Here is an 11,022-nt window from a genome sequence, read left to right on the forward strand (position 1 = left end):
TCTGTACACAGGTGTTGTTAACAAGTCCCTTGGTACATAGTGTTTAGTACCAGAACAGTGAAGAGCAGATTTTTACAGATAACATGCTTCACCGACAGTCCGTGGCTGATGGTAGTGACTGCAGATCAGAACATACAAATTCATATATATATAAAAGAAAAAAAAAGAAAAGAAGGTGCGGGAAGACGAGCCAGGCCACATGATCAGGATCAACCAGTGAAAGATGGGCTGCATTAAAATAAGCCATGATTCATTCTCACCTGATTAAGTTTGAATTCGGTTCGACAGGAAAATGGTTGAACTGAAGAAACGCTCCTGGAAAGAGTCACAAACTTCACTAGTGTAAGCGCTGATGTGCGTAATGTACCTTTACTTCCACTGTCCGGTGACACAAAGCTGCTAAAATATACAAGTTCTATTTAATTTCCTTCTTGCTCATTTAATTAAAATCTAAATTGGGCTCAGCCTTTATGGGTTCTGAAGATTTTGTTCTGTTCTGATAATTAACTGTAAGAATGTAATTACTGCAGATGTACAATCCTATCGTTACAGAACATGTTTTTTTTTTTTTTTTTTTATGAGGACGGTAAAAGGCTCTGGAAAAAGAAATCTGCGTGAGGTCGACCTGTTTAACTCAAACTGAGATGAACACTGGACTTTGTTCGTCAAACAGCTGCGAGACCCACGGCCTCCATAAACACGACTGCACTGGTCACGGCTCTGTTTACATCTTCATCTACACTTCTGTACAAATGAGCTTCACGTTCAGTGCTTACAAAATTGTGCATGCTGGCACAGGATCCAGCTCTCGGCGTCCCTCGACAGGATGAGTGGCTTAAAAAAAAAAAAAAAGGAGACTACGACTGCGCTCTAGTTTGTGTTTGGGTCTGAGGTGCGGCAGACCTCGCCCAGTCTGACCTCGCCGGGGTCATGGGTCGCGTAGAGTGAGCGCGCCTCTCGGGACTTGGTAAGTAGCAGGTGATCTATGGTGGGGGGGGGCCTTGTCAGTGCTCCTTCTTCTTCTTCTGCTCTTGGAGGGTGCGCTGCAGCTCCCGGAGGTTCTCCGACAGCAGCTCCACCTCGTCCAGCCGGCCGCTGAGCTTGGCGTCGAAGATGTAGGCCCTGATGTTGTCGATCTGCTGCAGCAGCAGCTCCTCCTCGATCACGTCCACGTCGGGCAGCGCCTCGTCGTCCTCGTCTCCGTCGAACGGGTTGGTGGAGGCTTCCGGGGACGTCCCGGAGGCCTCGGTGAACGGGTTACCCGTGTCGCTGTCCTCGTCTTCGAAGGGGTTGCCGGGCGCCGTCTGGGCCGGCGTGTCCTCCTCTTCGTCTTCGTCGAAGGGGTTGTACTCCTTCTTCCCGTCGGGCTCCTCCTGGTTCTCCCGCTTGATGTCCTCAAAGAAAGGATTTGATGGGTCCTCCTCGATGGGGGTGGAGTCCTCGTCTTCAAAGGGGTTCAGAGAGGTGCTGTTCTGCCCTTCGCCACCGGGGGGCGTCACATGCCCTCCTAAGCTCCTCAGCCTGGGAGGAGACTCCTCCTGGCCTTTGGGAACGGGGAAGGCCCTGACAGGCGACGGGCTCCTCCCAGCTTTGGGGGTCAGCTCCTCCTCGGCGGCGTCCTCCTCGGCCTGGACGCCTCCCGCTGAGCCGATGTCCAGAGAGCGCTCCCAGGTGACGGCGGGTTGGCCGGGGCCCCACTCCTCCCTGTCCTCCCTCTCCTCGCGCTCCCGGGCCTCCAGGCGGTCGATCTCGCCCTGCTGCAGGCTCTCCTCCCGGGCCAGCTTCTGGGAGAGCGCGATGGCCAGGCTGGTCTGCTGCTGGTCGTACTCGTCCTGCAGCTGCCGCAGGTTTTCCTCCAGCATGGCCACCTCGTCCGCCCTCCTGGCTTCCCGCGCCTGGCGGAGGAACGACTGGATGTTCTCGATCTGCTGCAGGAGGGGGTCCTCCAGCTCGCTGCGGGCGTCCGCGGAGGGCAGCCACCCGCCGGCTTTGGTCATGCGCGGCGCCCTCGGGGCCTGGGGCAGCTCCCCGTTGGTGCTGGCAGGCGGACGGTTTCTCTCCGACTCCTGCCGCCGCTTCAGAGCCTCCTGAGCCGCCTGCGGACCGGAAAACACACGGTGACAGGCTGCATGTGGGATCTGTACAGCTTTAAAGTCACTTCCTGCTTCGTCAGGACTTGTATTTCATAAACAGATCTCACCAGTCTCTCTTGTTGGAGCCTCTTCTCTTGTTCCTGCTTCCTCTTTTCCTTCAGCTCTTCATATTTGTCCTTGGTGGGTAAAGACATCAGACCGAGCAGCTTCTCCTGAAACGTCAAAGAAAAGGTGAAAATAAGAAGAAAACTGAATATGGAGAGAAAGGCATGACATTTTGCAACATCTGTGTCAGTTAGTAGGATACAGTAAACACGGCACAGCAGTTTAAACTCTCGCTCTTCTTCTGTCCGAACTCTCACCTGGACGAAGAGCGTGGCCGTGTAGCGGATCATCCTCTGCAGCTGGAGCACTTTAGGATGCGGCTGCGGATCGTCTTTCACCCCTAGCGTTAAAATCTTCTTACTGAGAACGACAACGCTCAATTTAGCCTTTCACGTTTTACTCAGGTTTCCTTTCGAAAGGCCGATTCGGGACTGAGTCGTACCTCAGAGCGTCGATTAGTTCGTAGTATTTCTGCACCTCCAGCCTCAATCCACCAGCAGTGTCAAGGTTATATGTAGTTTCTCCGGCACTGTGAAAGATGTAGAGCTTTAAACATCAAAAACGTACTGGTGGATTTGTGTTTTTTTTCCTTGAAGCTGGTCTTACTTTAGAGATTCGGCCATTCGGATGTACTCTGGAGCCTTTTCATCCACTTTCTCCATGCACATCCTGAGTCGCTGAAGAGGAAGGCAAATGAAGAGTGAGTTCACAACAGGAAGCACCAGCAGGAAGGAGGGGGTTACCAAAGCGTGGGCCGCGGCCCCCTGGTGGGCCCCAACAGTAGTGAACACCGGGCCCGAGACGTCATTTAAAGCAAATACATCAAAAGTTGGAGATGGGGGGGAAATTTGAAAACGCATCCTTCAAGAGTGCGATGGAGTTGCTCACCTCGTAGAGTTTCACAATATCCGGCACGTGATCCTTTTCTTCTAACTTCTGCTGCCTCTTCAGCAGCGTGTCCATGCAGTGGTGGCAGCAGCGGATCTTCTCGTCGTCCTTCTCCTCCAGCATGGAGGTCACGCTGCTCAGGCTGCTGATGCTGCCTCTCCTGGAGCCCATCCCTCCGCCGCCGCCGCCTGCCGGGGGAGACTGCGACTGTCCGGGACTTCCAGGCACACACAGGGCTTCTCGGGTGCCACAAATCAGCTTCTCTGTCGATACAAGTCAGAGAATTAACAACTCAAAGGTCTGAATAAACAACATGACAAGAATCGATTTGACGTTTCTGCTCGTTTTCTTCATGGCTGAGCTGTTTTTCATACATACGAGCCAAAGGTAAGGGGATGAACTCCATGCATTTCCGACACATGATGGAGCCACAGAGGCGGCAGTGGTGCCGTCTGTTCCGGATGTTGAACTTGTTTCCGCAGTCGGGGCAGAACGGCACGTCCGAGTCGTTCACCCAGGACACCACAGACTTCTCAATGGCTGCCAGGGAGGACACACACTCATGATTTACAATATTTAATCAGTCACACAAACAAGACTGGGATTCAGAGACACAAACCTCTGATTTTAGCAGCATCTGAGTTGGTTCTGTCAAACGACGTCAACTGAAAAGTAATATTTTGATTAATAACTTTGTGTTGACGGCGGATTTCGCTTTTCATTTCAGAAACAGCAGGCAGGAGGAAAATCAGGATTGCAATCAATTGCAATGGTCCGGCGCACACCTTCTCCAGTCTGATGATGAGCTTGTTGACCTCAATAACATAATGATCAATCCTGGCTGCTCTGTGCTTCTTGAAGAGGTCCAGGTGACTTCTGGTTGCTCCTGCAAAGACACAAAGAAAAAGACATTGATTCATTCATTTTAGAAAATAATCACTTTTTCTCAGTGCTGTGATTTGCTTTGTGCTTTTCCCCCCACTCACCAAGCTCCTGAGGCTCCCACATGTACGGGTCCACTCCACCATAGTAGAAGGACTCGTAGGTGCCTGTGTCGGGTCTGTCATCTCCGTCCCTCTTCAGGAGTTTATCTTTGGCTTTCTTTGCTTTCTGAACCAAACCTGAAGAGAAGCGACTCGGTGACTCAGCAGAGTTGTGGAAAATCACACCCCTAATCTGGTATATTCTGGATTTTTATGTAATAAGGAGACGCACTTCTGTTCAAATTGATTTCCACAAAACTAAACAGCTGACTCCAGCCTTCAAAATCACATTAGATCATTTATCGGTCACAGAAGCAGCAGTGTTTCCTCTTTAAGCGCCGCTTGTGCTTTCTGTAGTTTTGTCTTTATTTCGTGCAAATCTTACTTACTGAGGTATAACTGGCACTCCATTAGCAAGTATGAGCACAACTGTATCCAATGCACTTTTTTTTAATGATAAGACAGGCAAAAATGTTTCTTTATTTTAAAACCTAACAGTGGAAAAAGTGAATTAATACATACTTTTGAGCTGCCCCCTGACGTGCCGGTCATCCCCCGAGTGCTCCTCCTCGTAGTGATCCTGGAGCTGGTAAAACGACTGAAGGTCCTTCAGGCACAGCGGGCAGAGAAAGCCCTCCTTCACTTCGCCAGTGCCCTCAAACGGAGGGGGGTAGCTGGAGGCCATGACAGCAGGCGGCTGGGTCCCTGGAGAAGAAGTGCAAGGTGGCGGGGTCCGACTTTGGTCCGCATGTTACGGGGTGTGACGATGACGCCCCGGGAGCTCCATGGCACCCGGGAAGATCCCAGAACCCTGGGGATGGGGATGAAGCAGGATGAGACCAAACCTCTGTATTCTGTTACATTACTGGAGTCACTCTCTTCATATCACTCAGATGTGAAGCACCGCGTGACGCCAGCAGATAGCCTATATAATTGACCCATAATGGATTTTATATGACTAAAACATGGTGTGTGTGTGTGTGTGTGTGTGTGTGTGTGTGTGTGTGTGTGTGTGTGTGTGTGTGTGTGGGAGTGTCACTGCTATAAACAGGTTCACTGATCCTCATTTCCTCTAACCCACATCAACTTTTGCTGAGAAGGCAATATGAAGATTGTGTCAAGATGATGTTAAGTTCTTTGTTTTGTTATGGCTAATTTTATCAAAAGTTTTATTCAGTTTTCCAATTGCAGTGGAAATTAAAACTACACGTTTAAAACTTGGATGGTGGGATATTAACTCATATCAAGAAAATCTGACATATTTTGAGCTTAAATGCCATGACTGATATCTTATTACATCCACATCAATCTTTTTAATGTTTCTGGTGTCATCAGAATTACAATGCTGTCTTAGACCACTGTCACTTGTTACATGATAGTTTCTCATACATTGTAAAAAGATGTATACATTTACAATCATACGCAGCTTTGCAAAGACAAACTGTGTGATGAATTATTTCTGGGTGTTTTATTGATTTTATCCGAAATGTATTCCTCACACTGAAACTGGCTGACTTTATTGACATATTGAGAAAACACACAAAAGGTATTTTTTTTTACGGCTGACTATGTGTAAATACACTATTAGGGGAGTGATATTTCACTGAAAACAAGCCGCCCCGTCTTGTTGTTGTGTGATATTAAACTAACTTTATCCGCCCTCCGCTGCACTGAACACAGATTTTAACGTTAGCATCGGGATGCTAACAGATGCTCCCGCTTCCTTTGCGTTTCCTCCCTGTTCGGAACAAAACAACAACGAGCCCCCAGCGGTACAGAGGAAAGCGGCGCCGCATAAAACCACAAAGTCGATCATTCATACTCACAGATAATAACTGTGTTGTTGACAGTTTGGATTTCGGTTGACAGCTCGACGCCGCCTGCAGCTGCAGCGGCTCTGCCCAGTCATGTGACCAACCGCACGTCGGTACGGGAAGCGGCGAGGGACAAACCGCAGGAACCCGCACAGGGCAGGCAGAGAGAGACCGGCAACTATGTTCACTCACATTCACAACTGTGAGCAATTTAGAGAGAACAATTCATCCCACACGCATGTTTTTGGACTGTGGGAGGAAACAAAAGCACTCAGAGGGAGAACATGCAAACTCCAGGTTTATTTCAGTTCATCGCTGACATTATGTGTATAATTTTACAACACTTTAAACAGAACCTGTATGCTGTGTTTTCTCCTGATTCGTTGTCCCCTGGCGCTCACTGGCCCTGCTCTTTCTGATGTTCGACCTTTTGTTTACATGTACACTGCTGCACATGATCCGTGCTGTCAGACTTATGGAGGTCTTGTAAATCTATTTGGCAAATGAGATCAGAATTTCAGGTATATGTTGCAGTTTACTTTGTGTGAATTGACTTATTCTGAAATGATCAAACCTTGAGGTGGTTACAGAGAATATTATTTCAGGTTTGCACTTTCCATGAGTAACGCTCACTGAGGTTGACACATTCAGTGACAAGTGGCTGCATAATGCACAGAGAATATGGAATAGGAGCTGAATGGACATCCAAATAGTATTTGATTTCTCTGCCCCAGTTGCAGGTTATTAGTTAATTCATGCTCATGCCCTTGTCATGGGGTTTAATTGAACTTTGGGGATTCATATCATGATAAAGTAAATATGGATACCCTTTCTTAAAATATTTTGGCATGTGATAGATGATTTATGCTCCTTCTATTATCTAAAATCCCTCAAGTGAAAGAATATTGTCCTCACTGATGTCACAACTTGTGGCAAGGGTTTACTTTGCTTTATTTCATATGCACAGAAGCAAAAATTAAAATAAAATGTTTAATCCTGATGAGGAAAATAAAGTGTCTGTGAGAGTGTTTTTTCACTATCAGCTGGAAGTCTGAAAAGCCTCAGAAGTCACAAATGTTTCCTGAAGATTAACAGTTCGCAATTCCAACAGTCAGTCAGTCAGTCCATTGAATCTTGAGCTTATATGCTGGAGTTTAAAGTTGAGACAGTGTGTATGCATGCGTGTGTGCGTAAAATTCGGTGAATTACTACCAATAGGTCTCCATCTCTAACTTGTGCTGAGGAATAATTTGCATTTTGATCAAGTCTATGGACAGCTGCTCCAAAGGCTCTGATGGAATGAACCCAATTAAAAGAGAGGAGTAGATACCTACATACATTTCCTAGTGTGTGCGCGCACGTGCACGCTATCGAGCTGCATTAATCATGCTTGGAGAGGCTGAAGCACAATGACTGGGGCTTTTGTCGAACTCCACACTAATTAGACCTGGTTGGATTGAAACAACTGTTTAATAGTGCAGTGATAAAGCATGCATTTACTACAACTAAAGCAAGAAATACATTTTTACCAATGCTTTTTATTGTCCAACAAAAACATTGGTGGTTGACTTTAAGGCAAAGGCAGCTTTTCTTATTTACAACACTTGCTCAAATGAACTTAACCCGTGTATTAATGTAGAAAAATAATCGGTGACTGTATTTTTGTTGTGGTGTACATCATATTTTACAGAAGTAGAAAATAAAACACAAATCAACTAATTTTTTATGCATGACTACAAATGTTTAACCACTTTAATTTCATCCCAACTCAAACATGAACTGTACCTACAAGCGTGTGTTGCCTCACAGAGGGAACGTCGCTGAAGCGCAGTAAAACTATTTTTTTGATATCTGGACACCAAATGAGTGTCACGTAATCTAATCAATTTAACACACTAACCATGACTCATCAATATATGGCACAGTTCCCCCTGAAAACGTGATGTCCAGTAAAAGTCCAAGGTTTGGAGAATAATTACGCAGAAGCTCTTGAAAACAGTTAAAACAGTATGGTTGCTGTTAGTCAAAGGAAAAAAATACATTTGCGAAAAAGATGAAATTATGTAAATTCTTTTTTCTTTTTTTTGTTCAATAATTCATTATGGCAGGTGATTTATACATTTATTGGTTTACAACACAGAAGTAAACGCACAGCAGATCCGCTCGAGCTACTCTCCTTCCACTAAATCCTCCTCCGGCGCGAGCCTTTTACCCGGGTGTTGTCTCTTCTCCTCCGCGTGACTCTTGTTGATGTTGTCTAAAAAGTCGAGGAGCAGACTCGTCTTGCTGCCGCAACTCGCGGGGTCCAAAACATCGCACGGACTGTTTGTGCCCATGTCCGGGCTGGAGTTATCCCAAAAGCGTTTCCCGGGGTGCTGCCGCTTCTCCACGCCCGGCAGGTCCTCCTCTCCCTCCGCCTCCCAGTCCCAGTCGCCGTCCTCGTACTCGGGGTGACGCTTACCTGGGTGCTGGCGCTTGCTGTGCAGCATCAGGTAGCGCTTCCCCGGGTGCTGCCGTTTGGAGAATTCACTGAAGGGGTTGTCAGAGATGTGCTCCATGGTGAAGCGCTTCCCGGGGTGCTGTCTTTTCTGGAGCCCCAGCAGAGAGTGCATGTCGTCTTCGCGCTTACCCGGGTGCTGTCTCTTTTGCGCATCCAGGAACTGCTCGTCCTCGTCCTCCTCCCTCCTGCCGGGATGCTGCCGCTTCTCCAGGTCCTCGCTGTACCGCTTACCGGGGTGCTGTCGTTTTGTCACCCATTCGTTCTGAGAGGTATAGCCTTCTGGGAAAAAAAGGGGACAAAACAAAAGTTTTATAAAACCCTCGCTTCGCAGCGCTTCTACACTGCGTGCGTAAAATGCGCGTAAAACTCGGCGGCCATCAGCATTCCAGGCATCGTTTCTCATAGACAGAAATCGTTTCAAGTTGGATTTTAAATAGGTGAAATGTTGACTTTTTCTGAATTCTAGACCAAACTTTAAACGTTTGTTGTCTTGATTGTTCATAGTGAAATCACTTGGCAGCCCCAAAAGTACGCACGGAACTCTGGACTGCTGAGAACGTCCGAATCTCAGATCCAAAATACAGCTTGAACAAAAATGCCCTCATAATCAATATTTCTAATGCTGTTGTGAAGGTTGTGAGTTTACATTAGTATTAAGTGAATAAACAGTGGGATGGATCTAAGCCTCTATCCAGCCAGAAAACGCGCGGCGAGCCTTGGATTGATACAGAAACCAGTGTTTTACGCACCGTTTCTCCCGTCCTCATCCTGCAGCTTCTGGAGGATGGATCGTAGGAGAAGACCCTCTGCTCTCTGCAGTATCAGGTCGTCTACGCTCATTCGGTCCGTCTCATCCTCGGCAGAGATGCTCTGTCCTCCAGACACCGCCAAGTTGCAGATCGTGAGAGAAGCCAGGATGACCAGACATGTCGACTTCATTGTAAATTAGTTTGATGGTCTGTTGGAAAAAAAAAAAAGACAGCTTGATTAAAAAAAGTTCAGATCTGAAATTCACCTGAAAAGTTTGGGTTTTTTAAACAAAATGTGAAATATTTGACTTGAGCAACTTAACACTTGTTCAACTTTGTGAGGAGCGGATTCAGCCAGATTGGCTTTTTTATTGTTGCTGCTTTTTTGGTTCTTATAAAATGATTTTTTTTTAATAAGCTGGCGCATCATAAACGCAACAGCAGATTTAATGCCAGTTTTGAAAATCTTGCCAGCCATTTGGATTGCTGAGAACATTTGCAATACGCCAACATAAAGCAGGACCACTTCACAGAAAGGACATCACACTGAGGGTTTGTTCTAAAAAGCGTCAGCCTCACCTGGTAAGTGTCCAAAGCCTCTTCGTGCCCAGCAGCTTCCAGCTCCCCCCGGCAGTGGCGGTGGTTTTGCTCGCAGACTCTCGCAGGTTCTCTGTGACCCTTCAGAGGCCAAGTCTAAAGGTGGGCAGTGAGCGTGTAACTTTCCGTCTCAGCATTTATACCCATCGGACACTGTCGTCACGCCGACGCTGGAGTAACTTTTCAGGATCCCTCATCTCCACTGATGTCACCGAAGTCGTGCGCAACTGGATGCGGTGGGTTGTCTCTCGCCACTGGGGCCGCTGCCCTATTTGTCATTTATAAACCAGTAATGGGCAAAGATAGACGAATGGATGAGATGTTTTCATTACTGAACCATGCATTCACTTTCAGATTTAGTAAATTATTAAAACTGTCATATTTTCCTAATTTTAGACTTTAAATTACGTAACTGCCAAACATTGCTTCAATGATCCTGATTTACTCATTTATTTTCACATCCCAAACTCTGTAGATGTGTGTAAATGTTGATGGTCTATGGAGCGCAAAGATCCTACAAATGCTTCATATAGAGTCCAAGGTCATATTCCCATGGCTGTGTGTCATGTATGTAATGTGGTTTCCGGTCACGATGCAACACTGCTGGATGTATCAGAGGCAGATCTGATAAGTTTTACATAGTGAGTAGGAGCGAGTGATGGAGACTGGTTAAACAACCAGGACACATTTCAGGACATTTATATGCAATCCTGTAGATTTACACAAGATTTACATATAAAGCTACGTTTTAATGCGTTATTTGCTTTGAGTACATCTTCCAGGGAAACCACTGGTTACTTGTCTTTTAACAAAGAAGCCGAGAAGACAGTGGTCATATTTCATTACTGTTTATTCTTAATCATTCCCCGTCAGTGACTTCAATCTTCCATTTGGACAAACACAGAATTCAACAACAGGCCCAAACATTTTCTTTTGCACAAAGAAAAATATGAGCATGTATTCTGAATAATTTTTTTCTCTGATAGTTTCAGAAGGTGACCCTCAAAGGCCTCAAAATCCAAAACCAGTGCAATAATAGTAAATATCATTCCAGTATAACCTGACTTGTTTTGTGCGTGTTTTTGTGATTGAATCCAGAAAGTCCTCGTGGGATTTGAACGTATCAGCAGGTGTCAGTTTTGGAGCGAAGTTTCAAACTGTCAACGGCTTGGCATAATGCACGATTAACCAGGGCTGGATGTCAACACTCAGCTGAATGACAGGTCGGTCAGTAGCATGTTTACATGTTCTCCTGAATTTCATTTTTTGTTGAAGATTTGTGCGTCTTGTGCG

General features: G+C 46.4%; 2 protein-coding genes across 3 annotated transcripts; both read right to left on the bottom strand.

The window, feature by feature from the left end:
* Positions 1 to 510: 510 nt before the first annotated feature.
* rbsn (rabenosyn, RAB effector) lies at positions 511 to 5,980 on the bottom strand. The gene is made up of 12 exons (XM_030117868.1): positions 5,896 to 5,980; positions 4,592 to 4,880; positions 4,073 to 4,207; positions 3,872 to 3,972; positions 3,706 to 3,751; positions 3,465 to 3,626; positions 3,087 to 3,349; positions 2,805 to 2,875; positions 2,641 to 2,727; positions 2,456 to 2,558; positions 2,201 to 2,305; positions 511 to 2,096 (listed from the first exon to the last, which is right to left on the bottom strand). Exons 2-12 carry the CDS (start codon positions 4,752 to 4,754, stop codon positions 1,005 to 1,007), a joined length of 2,328 nt encoding a protein of 775 aa, XP_029973728.1. The 5' UTR covers positions 4,755 to 4,880; positions 5,896 to 5,980; the 3' UTR covers positions 511 to 1,004.
* Positions 5,981 to 7,974: 1,994 nt separating this feature from the next.
* Positions 7,975 to 9,854, bottom strand: trh (thyrotropin-releasing hormone). Of its 2 annotated transcripts, none has more exons than XM_030117873.1 (3): positions 9,712 to 9,854; positions 9,133 to 9,341; positions 7,975 to 8,659 (listed from the first exon to the last, which is right to left on the bottom strand). In XM_030117873.1, the coding sequence occupies exons 2-3, from the start codon at positions 9,320 to 9,322 to the stop codon at positions 8,052 to 8,054; spliced, it is 798 nt and encodes a 265-aa protein (XP_029973733.1). In that variant the 5' UTR covers positions 9,323 to 9,341; positions 9,712 to 9,854; the 3' UTR covers positions 7,975 to 8,051. The 2 variants fall into 2 exon arrangements, with proteins under 2 accessions (XP_029973733.1, XP_029973732.1); XM_030117872.1 differs by having other exon boundaries at positions 7,975 to 8,662.
* Between the last annotated feature and the right edge of the window lie 1,168 nt (positions 9,855 to 11,022).

This window comes from Salarias fasciatus, chromosome 20 (assembly GCF_902148845.1).
Source record: "Salarias fasciatus chromosome 20, fSalaFa1.1, whole genome shotgun sequence".
NCBI classification, from domain to species: Eukaryota; Metazoa; Chordata; class Actinopteri; order Blenniiformes; family Blenniidae; genus Salarias; species Salarias fasciatus.

What these genes read in the sequence shown, in the direction of transcription:
- trh (XM_030117872.1), bottom strand. Translation starts at nt 9,322, where the DNA reads ATGAAGTCGACATGTCTGGTCATCCTGGCTTCTCTCACGATCTGCAAC. An exon ending in GGATGAGGACGGGAGAAACG is followed by an intron (nt 8,663 to 9,132) that starts GTGCGTAAAACA and finishes TTTTTTTCCCAG; the next exon opens with AAGGCTATACCTCTCAGAAC.
- rbsn (XM_030117868.1), bottom strand. Translation starts at nt 4,754, where the DNA reads ATGGCCTCCAGCTACCCCCCTCCGTTTGAGGGCACTGGCGAAGTGAAG. An exon ending in CGAATGGCCGAATCTCTAAA is followed by an intron (nt 2,728 to 2,804) that starts GTAAGACCAGCT and finishes CATCTTTCACAG; the next exon opens with TGCCGGAGAAACTACATATA. An exon ending in GGCTCCAACAAGAGAGACTG is followed by an intron (nt 2,097 to 2,200) that starts GTGAGATCTGTT and finishes TCCGGTCCGCAG; the next exon opens with GCGGCTCAGGAGGCTCTGAA.